The 26,155-nt window shown below is 53.6% G+C and overlaps 5 protein-coding genes and 3 pseudogenes across 5 annotated transcripts, besides 8 other annotated features; 5 read left to right on the forward strand and 3 right to left on the reverse strand.

Annotated features, from left to right (window-relative positions):
• Window positions 1-26,155: part of a sequence feature (areas not merged during assembly with more than two copies in the genome that could not be assigned to a particular haplotype) that runs on past both edges of the window.
• On the reverse strand, window positions 656-3,277 carry Tc00.1047053506245.190 (trans-sialidase, putative; the record flags this gene model as incomplete). The annotated part of the gene is made up of 1 exon (XM_815210.1): window positions 656-3,277. The coding sequence occupies one exon, from the start codon at window positions 3,275-3,277 to the stop codon at window positions 656-658; it is 2,622 nt and encodes an 873-aa protein (XP_820303.1).
• On the reverse strand, window positions 4,503-5,984 carry Tc00.1047053506245.200 (mucin-associated surface protein (MASP), putative; the record flags this gene model as incomplete). The annotated part of the gene is made up of 1 exon (XM_815211.1): window positions 4,503-5,984. One exon carries the CDS (start codon window positions 5,982-5,984, stop codon window positions 4,503-4,505), a length of 1,482 nt encoding a protein of 493 aa, XP_820304.1.
• Window positions 5,411-5,492: a sequence feature (CT-rich).
• Window positions 6,220-6,245: a microsatellite.
• Tc00.1047053506245.210 (mucin TcMUCII, putative) lies at window positions 6,459-7,061 on the reverse strand (the record flags this gene model as incomplete). Its single annotated transcript, XM_815212.1, has 1 exon — window positions 6,459-7,061. One exon carries the CDS (start codon window positions 7,059-7,061, stop codon window positions 6,459-6,461), a length of 603 nt encoding a protein of 200 aa, XP_820305.1.
• Window positions 10,480-10,503: a microsatellite.
• Tc00.1047053506245.220 (mucin TcMUCII, putative) lies at window positions 11,937-12,509 on the forward strand (the record flags this gene model as incomplete). The annotated part of the gene is made up of 1 exon (XM_815213.1): window positions 11,937-12,509. The coding sequence occupies one exon, from the start codon at window positions 11,937-11,939 to the stop codon at window positions 12,507-12,509; it is 573 nt and encodes a 190-aa protein (XP_820306.1).
• Window positions 12,299-12,397: a microsatellite.
• On the forward strand, window positions 13,075-14,580 carry Tc00.1047053506245.230 (annotated as a pseudogene).
• Window positions 13,391-13,510: a microsatellite.
• On the forward strand, window positions 15,778-18,672 carry Tc00.1047053506245.250 (trans-sialidase, putative; the record flags this gene model as incomplete). Its single annotated transcript, XM_815214.1, has 1 exon — window positions 15,778-18,672. One exon carries the CDS (start codon window positions 15,778-15,780, stop codon window positions 18,670-18,672), a length of 2,895 nt encoding a protein of 964 aa, XP_820307.1.
• Window positions 20,389-20,895, forward strand: Tc00.1047053506245.257 (annotated as a pseudogene).
• Window positions 20,897-25,573: a mobile genetic element.
• Window positions 25,572-25,736, forward strand: Tc00.1047053506245.264 (annotated as a pseudogene).
• Window positions 26,072-26,148: a sequence feature (T-rich).

Here is a 26,155-nt window from a genome sequence, read left to right on the forward strand (position 1 = left end):
GAGAGTGAGCGCAGCAAAAGAAAAAAGAAATCATCGGAGGGGAGAGAAATGCTCACGAGGCCGACACCGAAGGGTGCGCCACCGCATGAAATAAACACGCAAAACAAAACAAATCCTCAAAGAAAAACACGGCGGCAGGGTGTGGCTGTGTGTGTGGCGCTGCGGGTGTCTGCCCGCCCTGACCGCAAAGAAAACAAAACAAGAGGGAAGAAATGTGTGCTCCGCCCCACAGGCCCTCGTCGCACGCCCACACGTCACGGCTCCCTCAGCGCGCCGTTCGTCGCGGCCCCTCCTCATGCGTGCAGCAGGCGAGGCGCACAGGGCCGTCGTCATGAGCGTGTCGGTGGGTGTGCGAGTGGAGCAGTTGGGCGGAAACACACGGCACCCCTCGCAGGAAGAGTGCAGCAACAAACAATTAGAAGAGGGAAGAGTAGAAAAGAAAAAACGTCCATAGTGACTGCCCCCAAAAGCAAAAAAGAAAGAAGGTATGGGGGAGCAAAATGAAAAAGACAGACGAAAATTAATAACGGAAAAAAAATTATGAATTACAAATTGAAACCAATAAAAGAAAATTATCTTAAGGAAAAAGTTAGTTCTTGGAAGTAATTCTGTACAGTGGAGGTCGCAAGTGTTCCACGCGGCAGCCAGTCACTCCTCACAGAGTCGCAAACCCCCACAGTCCCAACAGAACAAGAAGAAGTGGCAGCAGTCCGCTCCCACGCACAGTGCCGGCATCGCTGTTATTCCCCTGCGACACATTTCCGAGGCTGCTGCTGAGTGCTGCAGCATTCACTTCCCCGTTCTGTGCATGGATCTCCTCCTTCTGCCCATCCGTTCCTTCCGCCGTCTCCACCGTTGGGTCGCCATCAGAAAAAGAACCGCCATCCACATTTTTAATTACATCGAAAGATTCTTCTGACGCCAACGGGGTTGCAGGCCCCTCTTCTCCTGAGGAAGTCGTGGCACTGGACACTGTTGATGCGGATACACCGTTCACACCATTGCTCCCCAACAATTGTCTCTGTTCCTCCTTTCCTTGGCCACCAGGAGGCTGAATCGCGGTTCCCTGAGAAGGCTCATTCACCTGAGATGGAGTAGAAGCTTTGTTCGGGTTGAGGGTGGCGATCTCAGTGTCATCCAACGGGCGGTTGTACAGCAGGACGTTCGTCACAGTCACAGAAACGTCTTTGCTGTCTGCGTTTTCTCCATCCCCTCCAATGTAGAAGTGGGAGATCTCTTTCAATTCTGCGTCCCTCATTTCACGTTGCTCACCCATACACACACGCTCACCATCGACATACACGGAGCCTTGGGTGCCGTTCCGTAGCACAATGGCCAATTGGCGTGTTTTCCCTGGCTCCAAAGCGCTCTTAAGCTCCTTAGGCGTTTCGTCACCGCAAGACAACTCCCACTTACCTCCGCCGTTGTACGACAGTCCCAGGAGTACAGTCTTCCCGCTGTCATTCATCTTCACACCCATCAAAGGGACGCTGCCACTCGTCGGCACACCGTCGATGGACACCGTCGCCACAAGAGTGAAGTTGTAGTTCGCAAAGTGGTACGGCTGATTCTCCCCCTGACTGCCAACAGGCCACTCCGCCCACGCCCCCTGGAACTTCACACCATTTTCCGCGGGTTCCGCCCCGTCATCCTCTGCACCATTGTTCTCCACTGTGGCGTTCACCCCGAGGTACTCGTCCCTCCATGTCTTATTAGAGAAGTTGCCGGACAGAAAGCCAACCAGCCCATCCGTGATCTTAACAGTAGGGCTGCAGGCATCGCCAGTTGAGGCATCATCCACATCACTTTTAGAGGGGCAAAGCTTGGAGACACGATCGTCCACTTTCTTCCACGTCGCCAGCGCATCCTTCACCCGCTGCAGCTGCTCAGTCAGAAGCACAGACCAAAGACTGTGTGATGGTTTCCCATCATCCTTCTCGTACAGTGCAATCAACTCCTCCTTCTTCTTGTCTCCACTTCCAGCACTTTTGTACAACAGGGAGCTGGCGGCAGCATCGTCCACTTCTCCGGATACCGGCCCAATATCAACAATGTGCGCATTGTCCGTCAGCCAAAGATGGAGTTTTCCCTTTCCATTGCCTCCTGTATCAGCCTCCTTGGAATACACCGGCAGAGTGACGAGCATCACATTTTTCTTATCATCATCGCCAATCGTCGCCGTGATGAACCCGCTTCTAACGGCCTTCCCTTCTCCGTCCTGTTTGTTGCCCCACACGCGCGAGAGTGTCCCGAGTGCCTCCGTCCACGACTCCCCCTTGTCACCGGACTCGTACACCCTGCGGCGGCCATCATCACACGCAGTCATCATCATGAGTTTTTTGTCCTCCTTCTCTCCCCACTCCACGACGGAGGGATCACTGCAGCCACCGTCAGTAACCTCCTTCGATAACTTCCAATTTGCAGCGTTATCCTCCGAAGTGTATATGAGCAGCGAAACGGTCTTTTCATCTTTTTGTGCGTCACCCTTCTTCTTCGTGCCTTCCACTGGGAACAAAATCGTACCGTCCTCCATCCGAACACCCGATCCACCGCTGCCAATCAGCTGCGTCAAGCATTTGTGTTCATCAGCAGAAAAGGTGCCGACCAGTCGCTGGTTCTCATTCCATTGGATTCTTTTGCCACTTTCTTCACTGACGTTCCCTTTCACCAGCAAGAATCCCCAGTTCTCGGCACCATTCTTCGGAGGACCAACAACAGCTGTCTGGCTGTATTTCCCAACAAGCATGTAAATATCATTTCCCTCCACAACTGTTGTTGGTCGGCTCACATCCACTTTCTTTGGGTCTGCGGAACCTTCTTCCTCCAGAAATTGTGTCTTATCTTCGGCTCCATTTAGCACTTCAACCGGTGTGTTAGCAGTTTGTGTAGTGATAATTTGGGAAGCAATGCCAGTAACGGTGACGCTTTCACTGTTCTTTTTGCACTGCGCCTCGGCAACGGCAAATACGTCACTTCCCACTTTTAGAAGACCGGGAGCACCCAACGATTCCACAGTTACACCACCACCCTCACCCTTGATGTCCTTCCATTTAAACTTTTTTTGCGATGGCTGCTCCGGAGCTTGCTCAGCCACACCACTGCCGCAGCACATCATCACGACGAAGAGAAGCAGCACCGCAGAGTAGAAGAGATGCCGCGACATGTTGGGCCTCTGCGGCTCATTCTCTCCTCCTTCCCTCCTCCTCCCGCTGGATCCGGTCACGCGGCGACGGTTGTGTGTGCGGGGTGTCTTCACTGCAGCAACACGTGAGAGCATATAAATATGTGTGTGTGTGCGGTGTGTGTGCTGTTGGTCCTTTCAGTGCCTTCGAATTTCACAGTAGCGATTAGAGTTTAGCCTTACTTCCTTTCCTTCTTTGTGTGTGAGAAAGAGAGAGAAGAAAAGGGAAAAGAAGTGAAACACACCGCCACCCATCCACGGTGAGTGGCACCATCATCCCCGCCGCAGTCACTCCCAACAAAAACAACAACTCACGCACACAGACACACGGAATGAGAAGGAAAAACAGTGCACCGGGAACACACAGCGACTGCCAACAGCAGTAAAAGCCACGGAGGGTTCGTCGCTATTCGTCACGCGTCAGCGCACCCGGAGCAACGCCCACACGCACTGCCGCCAGTCGTTTTACTGTTGTCTCTCCCCTCATCCTCCATCGCACATCGTCCCGCATAGCCAGAGAATCCTTCGTCGGCAAATCCACAGCGCGAGAAACACGTCGGCACGTGCAGCTGCCGGGCAAGAATCCATACGCACTTATCCCAGGCACCCTCAATGCCACACCACATTAGTCAACTGCTACACGCCAAGATAATCATGCCCTTAGCACAGAAACAAAACAAATCGCGTTCTCCCGTCATCCCTCCTCGCAAGGGTCACAGAAAAATCGTGTGCGTGCGTCCTCTGTATTCACGCCGCTCCTTAACGTGCGCAGCACGGCATGTCTGTGAGTGATTGGCAGCGCCTATACTTGCAGAGCAGCCGTTCAGCACAAGAGAGTCTGAAGAAAGCAACGGCAGAGAGAGGCAGATAGCACACACGCAAATTACTCATATCATCGCACACACACACACACACGCAGCCGCGGAATGGGTGCACTCAACCACAAAATCAAAAAGAAAAACAAAACAAAAAGCCGAAGCGTGGGACGACCAGCGCACACACTCTCTCATTACTCCCGTAAAGCAAAACACACACACAGAGGGAGAGGGAGAGAGGTCGCCCACTCAATGCAATAAAAACAAAACAGAAACAGTTACGGTGCTCCGCCCATGCAGCCAGGCAGGACGGCAGCGGTGCGTGTCGTGCAAAAGAGAGCACCAACGGACCTGCATGGGTGTGCATGCATATATACAATGGGCACATTATGTGTGTGCCTCGTGGGGTGAGGTGAGGGCGAGAGTCCATGCAAGGGGACACACACACACAGAGAGAGAAGGAAGAGTGTGTGTGCGGGCGGTGCACGGCTCTCTCTCCCTCACTCTCACGCGGCCACCACCGCAGCAGCAGCCGCACTCGCAACAACAAGAAGAAGAAGCAAAGGAGGGGAGGTGGTGTGGGAGGCCGCGGTGCTGCCGTCACTGTCGCCAGTCGTCGCCGTTGTAGTTTTCATGGCCGTGCCTTCGACGGGTGTTTCCTTCGGAGGTTGAGCATTCTCAGTAATGTTATTTCCAGTGGTCGTTTCCTCGTGAAGTGAAGAGATTCTATTTGAAGACGGCGTAGCTGCTGCTTCTTGACTGCCAGTTGATGTACTCTGCATTGTAGTGGCTGCGGATGCAGGATGTTCTTCACTGCTTTTGGGCGCATCAGGTAAATTCGCTGATGCATCCGTGCTCTTGCTCTTTGTCTCCTCCTTTACTGACGTCAATACTTCGTGCTGAGTTTTTGGTTCTGTCGCTGCTGCTTGTGATGGTTTCAGTGGAGTCTTTTCATTTTCTTGTAATTTTGTATTTGGATCAGCTGACGATTCGTCTGTTCGGGAAGCTTCTGAACCCCCTTTTACCGTTATTTGTTCTCTCGAAGAGCGTGAACCACCGGCACCCAACGTGGCGACCTCGTTTTCATTCTGACCCGTTGTTGGAGCAGAACCGTTTTGTTCCGGTCCGTTGTTGAGTGTATCTGCTGCCACTCCGTCGTGTCGCTGGGCGTGTTGACTCTCCTCTGCTTCTGGTACCTTATCTTGTCTTGAAGGCTTCCCAACTGCATTGGGTGAAATACCGACGGTGGACCCTTCGTCACCGATGCGGGATGAAGAATCAACACCAGAAGAGGACCGCGAAGTGAGAATGGCGCCAGGGGCAGCAGGACCAGAAGCACCAGATGGTGGTTTTATTCCTCCTCCTGCTGCTGCTGTTGGCGGTGGTACTACCGGTGTTGTTTCGCGTATCTTCGCTTCGTCCTCCACTTCTTCATCTTCGTTGTCTCCATCTTCTTTCTCGGTCATTCTCTCACCTTCTTCTTGTTTTTTTTTTCCAGAAATTAGTTTTTTAAGCGACACAATAGCAGCTGAAGTATTCTGTGTCGTCTGGTCCTTTCCTCTTGTTGCATCTGTTGATTCTTGTCCTGAAGCCACTGGCTTTTCATCTTTTATTTCGGGTGGTGAAACCTCTTTATTCCTTGCCTGGCCATCTTTGTCCGTGCTGACATCCCCGTTTCCAGCAGCAGCAGCAGCAACAACAATCCGTTGACGTCTCCAACGACGACGGCCATCCACAACGGCACGCACACCGTCCATCCCCTGATGGACGCATTCCTCAACAACAGACGCATTCTCCCTGCCTCCTGTCCTCCTGCTGACCTCCTCCGCGCATTCCCTCCGCAGCCAAGCACGCCACTGCAACAGTAAGTCCTCATCCGCACTGCCATCGCCACCGCCAACACCGTCGGTCGCAATTCCAGATAAACCGCACCACAGCACGCAGACGGCACACACCAGCAGCACACGGCCAGTCATCATCATCGCCATCACTCCAGTCACTTGCGTGCAGCCTTCAGCACAAACTAACAACACGTCAACGCAGAGTGAAAGCAAAAGGAGAGGCAAGTCACACAGTAACACGCACCGTCCCATCCAGCAATGAGAGTCACGACGCCTACACCACAGAGTACACAGCTGCAGAGCACACAGGACGAGAAAGTTTGGATCAGCATGATTGCAGAAATTGCACGCCGCACTGAAAACCACAAGATTAAAAAGCAAGAAAACAAAAATAAAAAAAAAAACAAATCCAAGACTCCAGTGTACTTGCATATGAGCGTTCCTGGGAAGCGTTCAACGTGACGGATGTGGGGAAGCAAAATGGAGCACACAGCAGAGCAGCGGAAGCAAGTGAAGCAAAATACAATCATTATTTTATCCTATTTGTTTACATCGCAGCACAACACACGCGCACAAATTCCCGTGGCTGAGTGCTGGCACGCACAGCCCGCACACACCTCTTCAGCCCACAGCGGTGTACGCCAGCGCGGATGCGGCGAGCAGCAGCGGGGCACACACCCACGCAGAGCTGCTGAGGCTGCCGTCGATTTCGCGAAGACGTGACGGTGCGCTGGTCGTCGTCGTGGTTGGCGCCTCTGCATTCCTGGCCGTAGCACTTGGCGCCTCTGTAGTCGTAGTTGGTGTCTTTGTTGTAGTGGTTGTTATCGTTGTTGGTGCATATGTTGTAGTCGTCGTGGTCTTCTCGGCAGGATCTTCGGCTTCCTGATTTGCTTCTTCTGCGGATTGTCTCGTGCCGATTTCTGGTACTGGAGTACCGTCCGTACCATGATTTTGTAAAGTGTTAGACACGCCAACTGATTTCCGACCTGCAGCGGTCGAACTTGGTCCCGCTCCGGCATCTCTTCCCTGTTCCGCACCGGACTCCTTACTTGGCGACCCTGAGTTACCGATCTCCTTACGTGGTTCCTCTGGTACAAGGGACTGTGGACTGGCGGCGACTGGAGCTTTAACTTCAGTATGCTCAGTAGGCGCTGCCGCGCACACGGACAGGCAGCAGCACAGGGCGAGTACCAACAGGGCGCACAGAAGACGGCACGTCATCATCGTGAGTGTGGTCGTTCAGTGGTGTGGAGCTGATCTGCAAAGTGAGGGACATGGAGAGCAACAGGGGAGACGAGAGGTGCAGCACACACAGCAAAACAAAGGCAAAGTAAAAATAAAAAAAGAAGATCCCCGCACACCAGATAAATTTCTGGTCCACGGGAATCGCAGCCAACATTCATCGCAACGCAACTTGTTATCTTGTTTTGCTGTATGCTGTTACAATAACGGTGAGTAGCGCAATGGCCGTCCGCACAAAAATGGCAAGCATTCCGTCCGAAACGAGCCGTCGTGCGGGCTGGGGCGCTCCAAAACACTCGCATTCCCAATTACCAACGACGGGGGCATTTCTGCAGTGGATGAAGCGGAGTCTTTCGTGGTCCGTCTCGAGTACCTGCGTTTGTGCTTCCTGCGTGCCTTGCCTGCTGGCATGCTTGGCACTTTCTGTGGCGACCTGTGCGCGAGGCGCCTGTTAAGAAGACGGTGGCACTATTGTGGCATCCGCATCATAGGCCTTCGCAAACTATCGGAACGCCAGGCTGAGCACGTCGGGCATGCGCCCTCATATTGTGGACGGACGAGCGCAGACTATGCTGCAGGTTGGGCAGGAGGAAATCAATCCGCCGCTCGCTGGTCGACAAGGATTTGCGGTGCTCACGTCGGGAAGAGGTTCTGGCGGAGGCAGCGGCGGGCCGGTCACTTCAGTGAGGGAGGGACGGCATCACCAACACAGAGGGTTATTTGTGATACGAAGGGCACGCGCAGGCATGTCGAGGAGTGGGCAGGAATCGCACCGTGCCCGCGCGCAGAGCCGCCACTCGGGGCGCGATGTCCGGGTCGTGCCAGGAATAGAGTTCCTGCCACACCGACAGGCGCCTGTCACGCGGTGTGCGCGCCTTCCTTTCTCCTGGGCATCCCTCCAGTACGGCCACCCGACTGCAGTAAAAAAGTCCACGTGCCAGATTGGGCCGCCCTCCTGCGGGAGGGATCGTGCAATCATGGCCTCGTCGTCAGCGGCCTCATTGCATGGGATACCGCAGTGCGATGGAGAGAACATGAAGTTTACAGAGTGACCTCGCTGCATCAAGGAGAGCAGCATAATCCAACTCTCTTCAGTGACGTGGTCTCGCATGGCCAGTGGGGCAGCGCGGAGTGCCTCAGTTGCCGACGGGGAGTCCGTTGCCACCAGGATTCGTGTGGGCGATTGGGATGTTTCCAGACAAAAAGGTATGAGATGTCTAATGCCATTTTCAGTGGCAAGGCACTCTGCCCTATATGAGTATGCGAGCCTGCCAGCTGCTGCACGATGGACCTCCACAGGGAGATCATTTGTCGTGGTGGAGCCATACAATAGTGTAGCGGATCCAGATGCGAGCTCGGTGAGAGATGAAGAAACGTCTGTCCATAATTCAAAATCATACGCTCCCAGAGAGGAGTAAATAGAATCAAGAGCCGTGCGCTTGACGTCATCATAGGCGTCTTGGGCAAAGCGTGGGTGATAAAATTCCACTTTATTGCAGCTCACATTGTCCCAGGGGAAAATACGATGTTAAATAGGAGGAGCGTGAATGTGGTTGTGGGGTATCCCAATAATATTAAATACGCGGTGTAACTCATTAATAACAGCATCTCTCGGGAGCGGAATCGATGTCGCCGCTTTTCATGCATGGACGGTGGCATGGTCTCCAATCAGACTGCGCCACGCAAATCCTCAATACATCGAAAAAGTGTAAGACGTTCGTGCTGTGTGGGTGCGCGGAACCCAATGGTCCTCCGCAGCGGTGCTGGATTGGCGGCCAGGTGGACAGAAGTATCCTTCTTTGATGCGCGTGGACCGAGCGATGCTGTGCAGCTGTCTCCGTGCCGCACTTCCAGGCTGTGGAGGTGAACGGGTGCCGGACACGGTGCGATTGCCTCGTCGCCGTCGTGCAACGCACTGTGGACGCACCCAACCAGAAGGGATCGCGTGGTGTGCTGGGTCGCACCAGCCTCTGCACCCAGCCGCAGCTGATGGCGGCGTGGCACGGTCCGCATCGCAGTCCAACTAAAGCATTGTTTTTTCATTTGCATTTTGGTGTGTGACGAAGGCGCGTAGGAGATTCCCGATCTGGTTGGAGACTTGCGATTCTGAAGAATGCGTTGCAGGCGCACAGCGTCGTTTTGAGGAGAAGGTGAGTGCCTACCGCATTAATCAGCAAACAACATCTCGGATGACAGCATGAGGCACTGCGGTTTCTCCTTTTTTTGCAAAGCGAATTTATTGGACGTCACGTTTGGTTGGCAGCTTTTGTGGGGGAAGGTGGGAGGCTGAGGGCATGAGGACTGAATTCATTTGAGTGGCAGCGTTCCGTTGAATTTCGGCCAGTCGTGGCACCCTTTTGGGGTTTGACAGCTGTCTCTTTTGTTTACTTCCCACTGCGGCACGCGGATAACACCGATCCGAGGAACATTTTTTTGACCGCGTGTGGGCTGCTGCCGTGCGTGGTGCATGGACTATGTGATTGTGTGGGGAGGTGCATGGAGTGACGAATACTTCTGTTTGGCGTGTCGCGGTGTGTCGGAATGATGTTCGGAAATCATGTGGGGGGGGTTTTTTGTGGTTTGTGTGTCGTCTCTGGTGGAGCCGACATGTGTGCGGGATTGCGGCATTGCTGGCTGACAGTTCCACGTCACTTTTCAGCATTCCTGGATGTGCTGAGGAATGACGGCTGGCGACCAGCGTGTTGGTGCTGCTGGTGGGAATAAGTGCATCGGGAATAGGCCACTTTCTCTTTTCCGTGCTGGAGCCGATGAAATGGCACGAGGGCACCGGCTGCAGGCTGCCTGCCAGCACGTGTGGGCAGCGATCCATGCACACACCGACGCTCATCGCAAGAGCTTGCGCGATCACGGTGGCCTTTTGTGGCGTGCTTTTGTGGACGTCAGCCCGTCGGAGAATGTGTGAAGCAAACGGCTGACTGCACACGAGGAAAATAAGTGCGTGCACTGTGCCGTGTTTCTTTGTCGATGGCAGAGCGGCAGGAGGCCCGTGCTGGCAACTGAGATCTTTGCGTTGCGAGGGATGTCGGTGTTGATTTTGGATTGTCGAGGGAGAAGTGATTTTGCTGCTGCCCGTGTGTGTGGCCACTCCGGCGGAGGGCGGACACAAAAGGGAGGGATGCAGGCGCTGCGTGTGTGTGTATGCGGGTGCCATGCAACAACGTCACAACAAACATACTGCGACTCGGTGACCCTTGCATTGATGCGGTCCTCACGAACGGCCCAGGCAGGGCCCGCATCGATGCACTCAGTGGACGGAGTGAGGCATCTTTTGAGGCGCTGCAGGGAACAGGATGTGTTGACGCAGCCACGACGTGCATGGAGCATCACGATGGCACAGTCGGCTGTGGCTGGTGGAATATTTACTTCTCGGAGGCAACAAAGAGAGAGAGAGAGAGAGAGAGAGCTGCTCCTGCTGCTGGCATCGTTTCTGACTTTTGTGGCCTCCCATGCCGATTATTGTCTGTCCGCTGATCATGGGTGGCATGCCTCCACTAGCGACGTCGTCTGCAGGCATTTCACAGCACCTGTGAAACACACATCACGTCGCATGCTTTGGCTGTGGATATGGTGTCGTGAGTGCAGCCGGCATTATTTTGCCCGACTCCTTTTCACTGCATTGCGACAAATAGATGCGTCGCCGCCCGAGTCATTCGCTGTAGCTCCGTGTGTTGTACTGCCAGCACAAGACTCTCCTGTTGTCTGACGCCTGGCTGACAGTCAAACACCACAGCGTTGGGGCATGCAAGGATGTGGACTGCCGCTCACTGTGTTGGGCACCGCTGTTTGGATGCGGAGGCCACACGAGCGGATGTATTGTGGCACAATCAAACGCGTGAAATACGCGGAATCACAGCGGCTGCAATAATATCAGCGGTGTGGCACCACGGAATGTGTGAGGGGGTGATGCATGATGAATCACAGTGGGCGGCATGCGAGGGAAGTGCACCGCGACGGAGCGTCGTCCCGTCCTCAGCCTGCAGGGGAATGTACGCCCACGAAATATATGGACGAGACACCACCAAACACACATGCCCTTCCATGCACCAATAAATAGGAGCGAAGGTGCGCTCTGGTGTGTGGGAGTCCACTCACATATTTTCATTTCCACCGCAATAAACGGTGAGGAATCAGGTGCCACGGCAACGAAAGGAAACACAAACATCTATTGCAGCACTTTACCAGCGAAAGGCAGGAACAACACAAACCGAATTATTGGCTGCACCAACACAAGAAAACTTCAGAAGAGGAAAAAATAATTGTGCACCCTGCAGAAATTACCAACACACGATGCAGACATGAAGGTTTGCCCTCTGAAAAAAACAAAAGGAAAAAAAGATACGCGGACATCTGCCAACATCCAAACAGAAACACAAATAAATAGTTTTCTGCACTCTTCCATTCCTTGCGCTGAATATTAACGAAGGCCAAGGGCAACTGAGTTGCTTTTGTGATGAATATTGGCTAGACTTCCCGTGGACCAGTAATTCACGTGGTGTGCGGGGATCTTCTCTTTTTTATTGTTACTTTGCTTTTGTGTTGCTGTGTGCGCTGCACCTCCTCTTGTGTGTGCGTGCACCCTCCGTGAGGGGTGCCGACACGACGGACCGCTCTCGCCGTATGTGCATGCGGTGGAGCCTTGTGTGCCTCTCCTGTTTGCTTCTCCCTCCTCCATCTGTGTGTTGGTGTTGTGGCAGGGCTGTATGTGTGTGCCGTACGGTGCATGCCTGGCTGCTGCCCTCTCCTCGTGTGGTGTGCCGCACCTCTCGTCTCCCCTGTTGCTCTCCATGTCCCTCACTTTGCAGATCAGCTCCACACCACTGAACGACCACACTCACGATGATGACGTGCCGTCTTCTGTGCGCCCTGTTGGTACTCGCCCTGTGCTGCTGCCTGTCCGTGTGCGCGGCAGCGCCTACTGAGCATACTGAAGTTAAAGCTCCTGTCGCCGCCAGTCCACAGTCCCTTGTACCAGAGGAGCCACGTAAGGAGATCGGTAACTCAGGGTCGCCAAGTAAGGAGTCCGGTGCGGAACAGGGAAGAGATGCCGGAGCGGGACCAAGTTCGACCGCTGCAGGTCCGGAATCAGTTGGCGTGTCTAACACGTTACAAAATCATGATACGGACGGTACTCCAGTACCAGAAATCGGCACGAGACAATCCGCAGAAGAAGCAAATCAGGAAGCCGAAGATCCTGCCGAGAAGACCACGACGACTACAACATATGCACCAACAACGATAACAACCACTACAACAAAGGCACCAACTACGACTACAGAGGCGCCAACCACGACGACGACCAGCGCACCGTCGCGTCTTCGCGAAATCGACGGCAGCCTCAGCAGCTCTGCGTGGGTGTGTGCCCCGCTGCTGCTCGCCGTATCCGCGCTGGCGTACACCGCTGTGGGCTGAAGAGGTGTGTGCGGGCTGTGCGTGCCAGCACTCAGCCACGGGAATTTGTGCGCGTGTGTTGTGCTGCGATGTAAACAAATAGGATAAAATAATGATTGTGTTTTGCTTCACTTGCTTCCGCTGCTCTGCTGTGTGCTCCATTTTGCTTCCCCACATCCGTCACGTTGAACGCATCGCAGCCACACTGATGTGCACGGCACGCACACAACTGATTGCGTGGAGTTAGATTTGAGGATGGGCGCGTGCGCGCTGGAGCCATGCTGTGCAGTCTTTGTTTTGTGTGTGTTTTTACATTTTTTACTTCATTGCTGTTTGTTTGCCTGTGTTTTGTTTTTAATTGCTTCGTGTGTTTTCTCTGTATACTTGCTGCGGGGCGTTGTGTGTGTTTTTGCCCTTTCACTGCTTTCAACTGCCTCATGGTGTGTGTGCGCTGCCGCTGATGGGCTGCTGCCATTTGTTATTGTGCTGTGGCTGTGCGTGATTTGTGACTTGTCTCTATTTTTGCTTCCGCTCTGCGTTGACGTGTTGTTATTTTGTGCTGAAGGCTACACGCAAGTGACAGGAGTGATGGCGATGATGACTGGCTGTGTGCTGCTGGTGTGTGCCCTCTGCGTGCTGTGGTGCGGTGCCGGCGGGGCTGTTGCGAGTAATCTCGGGAACAACGCAGTTGGTGGCTGCATGGCGTCGTGGGTGTTGAATACGAATAAATCGTATACGCCGAGCGGATGCGAAAAAACGGCGCTGACGCTGCCTTTACGATCTGTCTTGTCCATCGCTGCCGTTGAAGCTTCGACTGACCCATTGGTGACTGGTACAGCAGAAAATAAATCAGATTTAGCTCCAAATTCATGTGTTAATTTCGGTTGTGCCGGTTTCCCTCCTGGTCGCGGAGGTGAAGGTGGAAGCGGTAGAGACGACGGTGCTGGCGGTCCTGTTGGCGTTGGAGGTGCCAGTGGCAGTCAAGCTCGTGGCAGCAAAGCTTCTGTTGGCGGTGGTGGTGGCTCAAATGGAGGTTCTAAAGCACTTGTTGATGGCTCTTTGAAGTCCCCTGCTTCGGATGTCAAGTCCCCATCTCCTGTTCTCGGTGATGGTGGCAGTTCTCCTGGGGCTCCTACAGGAAGTGTAGGTTCTGACGGAAGCAAAGGCTTCATTTTGGGCTCCTTTTCTTCTGGTGGTCGCAGTCAACCTGATGTTGGCAGTCCAGGTGGTGATGCATCTTTGAGCGCTCCTGTTGCTGGTGGTAATTCCCCACCCTCCATCACCGACGAGAGTGATGCGTTGGAGAAGACCGGCGCTGCGGCATCCACAAAGGGAGGGAAACCCCAAGAAGCAGGTGAGCAGTCAGGAGCAAATCGTGCACGGAACGAATTGCCCGAATTGTCGGCACCAGCGAAGTCAACACCCGAAGCACAAGAAGACTTCCCCAGTAAACGAGAAACCAGAAAGTGAAGCTGCTAGTAGGGCCGCAACTGGAAACGAGAAACGGCGGATTGACGCGGAGACACAAGGTCCTTCCACCGTGATGTCCACCGCCAGCACCCCGCCACTACCACCGTCAGCGCCAGCAACGGTAGGAGAACAACCAACAGCACAAACAGACTCGCAAACTTTGACAGAAGAAAGGACAAAAACGCCACCGTCACCAAACAAAAAGGAGCCTGAAGAGACGGAACCTACTTCTGGAGATGGTGTGGCAGAGCAACAGGGTCAAGGCACAGTTTTACCGGATCTGAAGGGTGGACCTACCGGCAGCCCGGCGGAAGTAACGGCATCATCCATCTCTACAAGTGGCAGTGATGATGGCCGGAGTAGGGCGGATGAGAATGACGGCAACAGCAGAGGGCCCAACCCCGGAGGGCTAAACAACGACCCCGAAGCCAGTCATACCAACGTTGCGCCCACAGCCAGTGAGACAAAACCACCGACAGCGAAAGCAGCAGCTACCGCCAGAACAGATGGTACGGCAAAACCTGGCAGCAGTGACGGCAGCACCGCGGTCTCCCACACCACCTCCCCTCTTTTGCTTCTTCTTCTTGTTGTTGCGTGTGCGGCTGCGGTGGTGGCCGCGTGAGAGTGAGGGAGAGAGAGCCGTGCACCGCCCGCACACACACTCGTCCTTCACTCACTCTCTGTGTGTGTCCCCTTGCATGGACTCTCGCCCTCACCTCACCCCACGAGGCACACACATAATGTGCCCATTGTATATATGCATGCACACCCATGCAGGCCCGTTGGTGCTCTCTTTTGCACGACACGCACCGCTGCCGTCCTGCCTGGCTGCATGGGCGGAGCACCGTAACTGTTTCTGTTTTGTTTTTATTGCATTGAGTGGGCGACCTCTCTCTCTCCCTGTGTGTGTGTGTTTTGCTTTACGGGAGTAATGAGAGTGTGTGCGCTGGTCGCCCCACGCTTCGGCTTTTTGTTTTGTTTTCCTTTTTGATTTTGTGGTTGAGTGCACCCATTCCGCGGCTGCGTGTGTGTGTGTGATGATATGAGTAATTTGCGTGTGTGCTATCTGCCTCTCTCTGCCGTTGCTTTCTTCAGACTCTCTTGTGACGCACAGCTGCTCCGCAAGTATAGGCGATGCCAAACACACACGCCATGTCACATACGCTATGGAGCGGCGTGAACGCTGAGGACGCACGGACGTACACGATTTTTCTGTGGCTCGTGAGAGGAGGGATGAGGAAACAGCGAAAGTTGTTTTGTTTCCGTGCTAAGGGCATGATTTTCTTGGCGTGCAGCAGTTGACTAATGTGGTGTGGCATTGAGGGTACCTGGGAAAATTGAGCATGGATTCTAGCCTAGCAGCTGCACGGTTTGACGTGTTTCTCCCGCTTTTCATGCACCGACGAAGGATTCTCCGGCTGTGCGGGGCGATGCGCGATGGATGGTGCGGGGAGAGACAACAGTAAAACGACTGGCGGCAGTGCGTGTGGGCGTTACTCCGTGTGCGCTAAAGCGTGACAGAAGCACTCGCTTTGGCTTTTACTGCTGGTGGCAGTTGCTGTGTGTTCCCGGTGCACTGTTCTTCCTTCTCGTTCCGTGTGTCTGTGTGCGTGAGTTGTTGTTGTTGGGATCGACTGCGGCGGGGATGATAGTGACACTCACTGTGGATGGATGGCGGTGTTCACTGTTTCACTCCTTTTCCTCTTCTCTTCCTCAAACACAAAGAAGGAAAGGAAGTAAGGCTAAACGCTAATCGCTACTGTGAAATTCGAAGGCACTGAAAGGACCAACAACACACACACCGCCCACACATATTTATATGCTCTCACGTGTTGCTGCAGCGAAGGCACCCCGCGCACACAACCGTCGCCGCGTGACCGGATCCAGCGGGAGGAGGAGGGAAGGAAGAGAGAGTGAGCCGCAGAGGCTCAACATGTCCCGGCGTGTGTTTAATTCCGCGCTGCTTCTCCTTCTCCTTGTTGTGATGATGTGCTGCAACGCTGTTGGGGATCAGCAAGCTGATGCACCGGCGCCAGGCCCAGGATCTTCACCGGAAAATCATTTTGTTTGGAGAAATAAGAAAGAAGAAGAAAAAGTGGGTTCGCTCTATTTTCCCAGTCTTCTTGAGGTGAATGGTAAAGTGTTTGCCGTTGCCAAGGCGCAGTGCACGGAGAATGACAAGGTTTTTACTGGGATTGCCTCGAAGCTCCTGACGTTGGATAAGAGTCAAACAAAGGAGGAGTTGGATGCGAGTAAAGTGAAGACACAAGTACTGGTGGAATGTCCATCCGATAAAGCGGAATGCGCCTCCCAACCAGAGGACCATGCTGTTTCCCAAAGCGAAACGAAAGTAATTGTGAACCGACCGACAACAGTCGTGAAGGAAAATGATATTTACATGCTTGTTGGGAACTACAGCAGTGCAGATGACGCTTCTTCTCATGAGACTGCATCTGACGCGGCTATATTGGAACTTTTGCTGGTGAAAGGAAAGGTTGGTGGTGAGAGCAGTGACAGTATTATTTGGGGAGATACCTCTGGCGTCCCGTGCATTTCTACTGTTGAAAAAGAAAAAGTAGCTTTGACACGACTGATTGGCGGCGGTGGATCGGGTATTAAGATGCATGATGATACGCTTGTGTTCCCCGTGGAAGGCACGAGTAAAAAGGAGGGTGAAGCAACAAACGATGAAAAGGCCGTTTCGTTGCTCATATACTCCTCCGATAACGCTGGGGGTTGGAAGCTGTCGAAGGAGGTTCCTCACAGTGGCTGCGGTGATCCCTCCGTCGTGGAGTGGGGGAAGGAGGACAAAAAACTCATGATGATGACTGCGTGTGATGATGGCCGCCGCAGGGTGTACGAGTCCGGTGACAAGGGGGAGTCGTGGACGGAGGCACTCGGGACAATCTCGCGCGTGTGGGGCAACAAACAGGGCGAAGGTGGCGTTAGAAGCGGGTTCATCACAGCGACGATTGACGGTGTTGATGATAACAGAAATGTGATGCTCGTTACTCTGCCGGTTTATCCCGAGGAGGACAGTAATAAAGAAACGGGCAATGGAAAGGGCGTACTCCATCTTTGGCTGACGGACAATACGCACATTGTTGATATTGGGCCGGTATCCGAGATGGATGACGCTGCCGCCAGCTCCCTGTTGTACAAAAGTGCTGAAAGTGGTGATAATAATGAGAAGGAGGAGTTGATTGCACTGTACGAGAAGAAGAAGGATGGTGGGAAAACATCACACAGTCTTTGGTCTGTGCCTCTGACTGCGCAGCTACAGCGTGTGAAGGATGTGCTGGCGACGTGGAAGAAAGCGGACGACATTGTCTCCAAGCTGTGCCCTTCTAAAAGTGATGTGGATGATGCCTCAACTGCCACTGCCTGCAATACTGTTAAGATCACGGATGGGCTGGTTGGCTTTTTGTCCGGCAACTTCTCTGAGAACACATGGAGGGACGAGTACCTCGGGGTGAACGCCACAGTGAAGAAGAAAGATGGGGCGGAACCGGCGGAGAATGGCGTGACATTTAAAGGACGTGGTGCGTGGGCGGAGTGGCCTGTTGGCAGTCAGGGGGAGAATCAGCCGTACCACTTTGCGAACTACAACTTCACTCTTGTGGCGACGGTGTCCATCCACGGTGTGCCGACGAGTGTCAGCGTCCCTGTGATGGGTGTGCGTCTGAGTCGTGAAGGAAACAAAAAAACTTTTGAACTTTCGTACGACAAGGAAAAGAAGTGGCAGGTGCTGTGCGGTAGCGGAAACCCCGAGGATCAAAGCCGCACTTTGGCGACGAATACAACACACCACGTCGTGATTTTGCTAAGAAACGGCACCCAGGGCTCCGCGTACGTCGATGGTAAGCGTGTGGGTGGGAATGAAGCGTGTGCATTGGAAAATACGGATTTAGAAGGGATCTCCCACTTCTACATTGGAGGGGATGGAGGTGCAAAAGGCGACGCAGGGAGCCAAGAAGGCGTGTCTGTGACTGTGATGAACGTCCTGCTGTACAACCGCCCGTTGAATGACGATGAGATTACTGCGCTTAACACAAAACTTTCTATTCCAAAAGCAAGAGGTGCAAAAACAGTGGAGGGTACTCCACCAGTGGCAAGTAAACAAGCTACGCCGGAAGCCGAAACTCCGTCTAGTCTTGGCGGGCAACAGCAGACTGAACAGGATTCGTTGAGGACAAGTGAAAATGCGGGGAGTGGCGTTTTATCCACGTCAGCGGCATCTACAGCTAAGAATTCCCCAGCAGCCAATAAATCCGAAAACCAGTCAGCGTCGGGAACATATCCCGAAGGACATCCAAATGTGGATGTTGATTCTTCGTCCGAGGGAGGCCAAACGGTGGATGCTGAAGCTGGAGACACGGTGCAGGGAGATGAAACACAACAACCGTCAGTGGGCACTTCCGCCACAGCAGATACAAATGCCCCTACCGCTGAAACCATGGCGCCAGATGGAACCGCAGTGGCACCTGAGGTGGGTGCGCACTCTGGCGAGAATGGGGAGACGGCGGGAGGAACTAATGGGCAGGAGAAAGAGGATATCCATGCACGGGACGGCGAAGTAAAGGCTGCGGCCCTCAACAGCAGTCTCGGAAATGTGTCGCAGGGGAATAACAGCGATGCCGGCACTGTGCGTGGGAGCGGACTGCTGCCATCGCTGCTTCTTCTGTTGGGACTGTGGGGTTTAGCGGCTCTGTGAGGAGTGACTGGCTGCCGCGTGGGACACTTGCGACCTCCCTGCACCGACACAGACGGTAATTAATTTATCTTCTTTAATAACTTTTTTTTACTTTTCCCTGTTTGCTTTTCCTGTGCGCTTTTATATCCCCATTTCGTTTCTTTGCTTTTGGGGCAATCAATATGGACGTGTTTTCTTTTCTACTCTTCCCTCTTTAAATTGTTTCTTCTGCACTCTTCCTGCGAGGGGTGCCGTGTGTTTCCCGCCCAACTGCTCCACTCGCACACCCACCGACACGCTCATGACGACGGCCCTGTGCGCCTCGCCTGCTGCACGCATGAGGAGGGGCCGCGACGAACGGCGCGCTGAGGGAGCCGTGACGTGTGGGCGTGCGACGAGGGCCTGTGGGGCGGAGCACACATTTCTTTCCCTCTTGTTTTGTTTTCTTTGCGGTCAGGGCTGGCAGACACCCGCAGCGCCACACACACAGCCACACCCTGCCGCCGTGTTTTTCTTTAAGGATTTGTTTTGCTTTGCGTGTTTATTTCATGCGGTGGCGCACCCTTCGGTGTCGGCCTCGTGAGCATTTCTCTCCCCTCCGATGATTTCTTTTTCTTTTGCTGCGCTCACTCTCCCGATGGAGTGACGCGACTGCCGTCATGTCTGCGTGCTTCTCTCAGTCCCCACACACACGAGTGACTGTGCTCTGCGGGCCGCACTCACGCGCCGATGAGAGGGCTGAGGGGAGCAGCAACACGCGGATGACCCCATGAAATATAAACGATGTGCGGACACACGGAGGGTCAGACGGTCGAAGCACACGCAACCATCTTTTAATTTTCTTTTGTGGGCAAAATACATACAGACAGTTTGGTGTGGCCACACGGCAGCCAGGCGATCTTTTTCTTATTTTAAATTTGTGTGGAGCAGTAATGGACGATTTCTTTTTCATTTATAATTATTTTGTGTGGTGGGGTTTACATAAGACGAAGGGGGACGTTTTTTGTTTTCAATAAATATTGTGTGAATTGCCGCTGCTTGGGCTGCAGTGCAGTCATGAGTTTGAGCGGTCTTCTTGTTGTTGTTTCTGTTATGCGTCCCCGCTGTACATTTTTGTGCGTCCCTCCACATACTCTGCTCCCTCTTTTCTACTTCTTTGCTTTGTGTTGCTGCAGGCACACACAACCACACACACACAAGATGCACATTGCAGTGGATTTGAATGCACCTTTTGTAGTGCATGCTGGCAGTTGCGTGTGGCGTCTGTTGTATTCTTCCGTGGCCATGAGGAGGAGGGAGCCCAGCCCGAGTCTATTTTCCTGTGGGTGTGATGCACCGCGTGTGACTGCGCTGAGTTGGGCTCCGTGTCCCATTGAGGACGGGATGGCAGGAAATTTGGTGCCGCGTGATGGATGGATGAGGGTTCGCTTGCTCCGTGTGCGTTGTGTGGTGGCCGCGGTTTTGCCATTTCCCTGGGGCTGCGGGAATGAGCTGGGGGAGATGGTGGTGGATGTCTTCTCCTCCTGCATGGTGGGTGGCTGCTGGCGTTGTGTGCCTTCCTTGCGTGGATGTCGTCTCGTGGTGTGTGGACTGTGCGGCTGGGCCTGCTGCCTTCTCCTCATGTTGTCTGCTCTCTCTCGCTGTATCCGCTGTGCTCCGTCCCTCTCCCTCTCGTTCCATTCTTTTCCTTCCGTCTCACCGATCAGCTGACTGACACCAGCGACTCCACTACGGGCGATGATGACTGCGATGGTGACGGTGCGGCGCCGTGTTGGTCCTTGTGCTCTTGTGCTGCTGCAGCTCGTCCGTGTGCGTGACGGCGACAGGAGACAATAATAACGATAACAGCCGTCCTCCCAGCCCTGAGCTAGGGAAACCGGATCCTACAAAAATATGCCTGGTGCATTACAGCCATATGGTGGGGAGACCGGTGTGCCACAGACAGAGAGTGGGAGAGACAGCGAGGAGGGTTTGAGAAGTCCAGGACCTTCTTGCCAAAGGAAGCAGGCACAGCCATCACTGGACAGACACGAGTTCCGCCAGAGTCACTGAGTTCGGCTAGCGATAATCCAGAGCCAGCAGGTTTGGCAACTCAGTCTCCACACACACACAAGGTGCGACCGGTATGTCAGATGCGAAAAATAAAGGGCGCAGTAAAATACACGAGGCGATGAGAATCATAAGGCACGGACATCAAATCAGAAGATCAAAATGCCAAATAGTACCACCAATAAGACTGCAACAACGCTCTGGTCAGCCGGCCACCTCAACGTGGTGCCGGGGTGCAGTACTCTTTGCTAGGGAGGAGGCCAAGCGCCTGCTGCCCATTCGCTGCGCGCGGAGAGGCAGGAGGCGCCGCACAAGCGGGTCGGAAGGGCACCAGATGGAGCCATTTGTAATGGTTGTCTGCTGAGCGGTATTTTCATCCGCTGCTGAATTCCATCGGCGCTTATCAGCGCTATACATACCGTTTGCGTGCCGTATGTGACGCGCAACAACAAAAGCTACCGCTAAGCGGAGAAATTGAGCAGAACCCAGGCCCCATAGCAGTACTCCAGATGAACGTTTTTTTGCCTCACGCCGTCAAAACTCGCAACATTAATGGCGCAAGGAGCAGACATAATAGCCATCCAGGAGACTTGGAAGTCGTCAGAGCAGATCGCCAGCATGCACACTGGAGATTATGTGCTCTATGCACAGTCGCGCATCGGCAATGGAGGCGGTGTGGCGGTGCTGGTGCGGAAAACTCTCCGCTCCAAGCGTATACCTCTCACCGTCCCCCAGCATGACACCAGCCTTGAAGTGGTGGTGGTCCAGGTTGCTCTGGACCAGAACCGTGATCTTATTGTAGCGAGTGCCTATATGAGACCACCACCGCAAGTAACGCAATCCTTCAGGCAGTTAGTAAACTGCCTTCCAGCCTCGTCGCCGCTCCTGCTGTGCGGGGATTTCAACATGCATCACCCACAGTGGGAGCCATTCTTGGAGACTTCTCCAAGCGAGGTTGCTGCAGAATTTTTAGAACTGTGCACGGGTGCGGGACTCACCTTGGTTAACACCCCTGGTGAGATCACGTATGCCCGTGGCACAAGAGAACGATCCTGTATCGATCTGACATGGTCAAGGCATTTGACTGTGTCGGATTGGTCAGCTTCCGTGTCGCCGCTCAGTGATCATTATATGCTGACATTTACGCTGCATCAGGCGTTTAAGGATACCATACCTTCGGCACCTAGGATATTCTACAGTTGGGGGAAGTGCAAGTGGGATTTATTCATCAAGGACCTCGACGCACAACTTCCGGCATACGACTATAAAAAGCAGTCCACCGGCATTAGGGCTTTCACGAGAGCGCTTATAACTTCGTATCGACGGCATTGCCCCCGCGGCATGCACAAGGACGGTCCCAGGCTTTGGGACGACACTCTCATGGAGGCAGAGCGGATGGCTACCGACAGCAAGGCCCGCTATCTACAGTCACCGACGCCCGACCGTGAGGCAGAAATGCAACGGACAAGGAGTCAATTCTTCCTCCTACTCCGAGAGCGCTTGCGCAACACGTATCTACGTCGCATCAGCAAGTTAAATCCAGGCGAGCCACTCGCATGGAAATACATTTCCGGACGAAAAAAGGCATCACTGCCATCTCCCACATCAATTTTATTAGGAGGTGGCCAACACACTTATAAAACAGCAAGGAGAGCAGCGAATGCTCTCAATCGCATCTTTCTTCCATTTCACCCCTCTCACAAGGCAGTTAGGTTTTCCAAAGGCATCAACAGACAGAGTGCATCTTTGAACATTAATGCTTCTTTTCTTTTTGGGCAGCAGAGCAGCAACGAGTTGATCTCTACATTTACATCAGGGGTTTTCTTACTGCCCTCTCGATGCACCATTTAATCAAACGGAACTGCTTGCTGCGCTACGTAATACGCCGTATGGCAAGGCCCCGGACCGGATGAAGTCTGCAGTGAGGCACTGCGACATATTTCGTCAAAGGGCCTTCGATTCCTTCTTCGCTGCATTAACCGCAGCTGGACGACCGGTACGATTCCGGTTGAGTGGAGACGCGCTACCATCGTTCCACTCTTAAAACCCGGTAAGTCACCGGAACTGCTTGAGTCATATCGACCCATCAGCCTTACTTCCATTGTGAGTAAGGTTGCTGAGAAAATGGTACTGAAGAGATTGCTTTGGGTGTGGACGCCGCACCCCCACCAGTATGCATATCGTAGTATGCGTACCACGACGATGCAGCCGGCACACCTGAAACACGAAGTGGAGCATAATAGAAATCACTATTTCCAAGTGAACCTTCCCAAGAAGAGCGGTATTGGCAATCAACTCCACTACAGACCCCACCGGACTCTGCTGGTGTTGGTTGATTTCAGCAAGGCCTTTGACTCCATAGATCATCGAGTCCTCGGTCGCTTGCTGGCTAATATTCCGGGGGTGAATTGTAGAAGGTGGCTTAGAAACTTTCTATTTGGTCGCTACGCGAAGACACGAGTTGGTCACAGACACAGCGATCGGCGTCCCATGCTGCGAGGAGTTCCTCAGGGGTCCGTGCTGGGACCGTATTTGTTCTCCCTTTACGCACACCCACTTCTCAATCTGCTGAACAGCTTTGCGGGTGTCACAGCAGACATGTATGCGGACGACCTCTCTATTATCGTTAAGGGGCAGTCCCGCGAAGACGCCATTCCCACTGCCAACATGGTTCTTCAAAAACTGCATGCGTGGAGTCAGGAAAATGGCCTGGCCATTAACCCGTCAAAGTGCAAAGCCGCTTGGTTCACACTATCCACGCACACGGAGTCAGATTATGATCGTGAAGGAAAGTGGCCCCTGGTAGTGGCTGGATGTCAAATCCCAGTCATGACCATGGGGGCATCGCGAACTACGAAGCTTCTCGGCATGGATCTCGATCCGCGACTGACGCTAAATGTGGCGGCCACCAAGCAATGCGCTGCCACTTCGCAACGGATATCGCAGCTACGCTGCATAGCGCACAAAGAGGCGGGACCATCTCCACATGACCTACGCACGTTCGTCATTGGACACGGTGCTTCCAAATTACGCTATGCCAGCGAGCTCATATGGGCAGTGGCGACGGATCGGGCGAAGAATGAGATGCAGAAGACGTACGCAACTCTGGCACGCATTGTCAGCGGAGTTCCGAGCACTGCCGACCCGGAATCCGCACTGCTGGAGGCTAATATGCCGCCGCTCCATGTCCTCTGCCTGCGCGCGCGGCTCTCAATATTTGAGAACACACGCGCATGTCAGACGGACTGGATGCGGAGACCACCGCCTGAGCCACCGCCTCGCGCCGGTTTCCGCATCTCGCCATTATCTCGGGACGAGATATATGCCTTTGTAGACGCATACACAAAGGACTACGGCATCACCGAGAGCTCACCACGCGAAGAGCGGTTCTTTCGCAGCTCCATTCCTCCCTGGTTTGCGGCCTCCGCTCACCGGGTCACCATCGGGGTGGAACTTCCGATAGAACACTCAATAACTGACGAGGAAGAGCTGATACGGGAAAAGCGCAGAGTCAGCGAAGAGGCTCTGGCGCTGCACAGCCATCGTTCGTGGATACTTGCGACCGATGGCGGTGTCGACGTTCCCAAGTCAGCAGGGGTTGGAATACTGCTTTCATCCCTCAATTCATCGGAGATAATAGAAAAGGCCAGCATAAACTGCGGTGCACGCCCATGCAGCTACAGGACGGAATCCCGTGCGCTGCTTCTAGCCCTGGAGAAGCTGATTGCCCCTCGTATCCGCCACAGGCGTAAAACCCTGTTTGTGGTTACGGACAGTCAGTCTCTTCTAGCGGCTCTAAACAAGGGCCCGCTCAGTCAGTCAGACTGGACGGAGGATCAGATCTGGCAGCGTCTCTTAACACTGACGTGTGCTGGCTGGTCCGTGCACCTGCAGTTTTGTTACGGACATTGTGGAGTACATGCTAACGAGCCCGCAGATCAGCATGCGACGCAGACTATGGCAACTGGACAATACACGGAGCAAGGAATCGCACCTTTATGGCATACGGATCTGCTGACATGTTTTACTACCCAGCTCACCAACAAGTGGCGTAGTACCATTCGTCAGGACACTCATCGCTACTTGCTTTGCGGCACAAGGCCATCCGATCTCAGCGGTAAGGACCTGATCACTCAGGAATTTCTCCACCGTCAGGAACTGGTTCACCTCGCAAGGGCAAGGTGCGGGGAATCTGAGCTCTGGGGCCGACTATACTGGGCCGTGAGAGATTGCACGAACCAATGCCGATTCTGCAACATCTCACCGGAACAGTCTGCATATATGCGCTCTAACAACGATCCAACTGCACCGGGGACGGACACTGTTCCCCCGTCGGCAAGGGAGGAAGACGTCTCTCCAGTAAGGAGACAAACCGTCACACGCCGTCGGAAGGAGAAATGTCCGCACTGCGATTCTACATTGACGGGATTCTCGGGTCTCGTCAGTCACTGTCGGTCATTTCATCCGAAACATCCTCCACCGCTTCCCGAGCTCAAATGTGATTTCTGTGACATGGTTTTCCCCACGCGGAGAAGCACCGCACCGCACAGAAGTTGCTGCGCACACAACCCAGACGCCACACGGCATCGAAACAGCAGTGCCAGGAGGCGATCTCTGCTGCCGCAGGATCAGCCAGCTTCCACAAGCACGCCAATCGGCCCGCAGGAAACCTTGCGCCATCTGCTTCTAGAATGTCCAGGCGCCTTGGCTGTGCGCCAACGGCTGGGCATTGAACAGGACCTCCGCCTCGGAAAGTTCTCTCAATGGCAGTTGCTTCATAGCAGGAAACTCATTTTGCTGCTGTTCGACCACCTCTTCGGCACTCAGATGGCACTGTATAGCTAGACGCGCTGGTAAGAGTAGAAAAAAAAAACAATCAAAAAGAAACACCAATAAAAACCACAGCTATTGCAAATGATACGGCGACGACTGGCGACAATGACGGCAGCACCGCGGTCTCCCACACCACCTCCCCTCTTTTGCTTCTCCTTGTTGTTTTTGCGCGTGCGGCTTCTGCCGCGGTGGTGGCCGCGTGAGAGTGAGGGAGAGAGAGCCGTGCACCGCCCGCACACACACTCGTCCTTCTCTCTCTGTGTGTGTGTCCCCTTGCATGGACTCTCGCCCTCAACTCACCCCACGAGGCACACACAATAATGTGCCCATTGTATATATGCATGCACACCCATGCAGGCCGTTGGTGCTCTCTTTTGCACGACACGCACCGCTGCCGTCCTGCCTGGCTGCATGGGCGGAGCACCGTAACTGTTTTTGTTTTTGTCCTCTTATGATTGTTTTAAGTGTTTTTAATTCTTCATTGCTGTTTGCTTTAAAATATTTTAAATGTTTTTTGTTTTTTTTTCTGGTTGTGTGATTTTTTTCTTCATTTCTTTTTTTGTGTGTTTGTTTTTACTTTTTATTGTTTTTTTCTCTCATTTCCTTTTTTTTTTTGCTTTTA

Source organism: Trypanosoma cruzi (assembly GCF_000209065.1).
Source record: "Trypanosoma cruzi strain CL Brener chromosome Unknown tcruzi_1047053506245, whole genome shotgun sequence".
In the NCBI taxonomy this organism is placed as follows: domain Eukaryota; phylum Euglenozoa; class Kinetoplastea; order Trypanosomatida; family Trypanosomatidae; genus Trypanosoma; species Trypanosoma cruzi.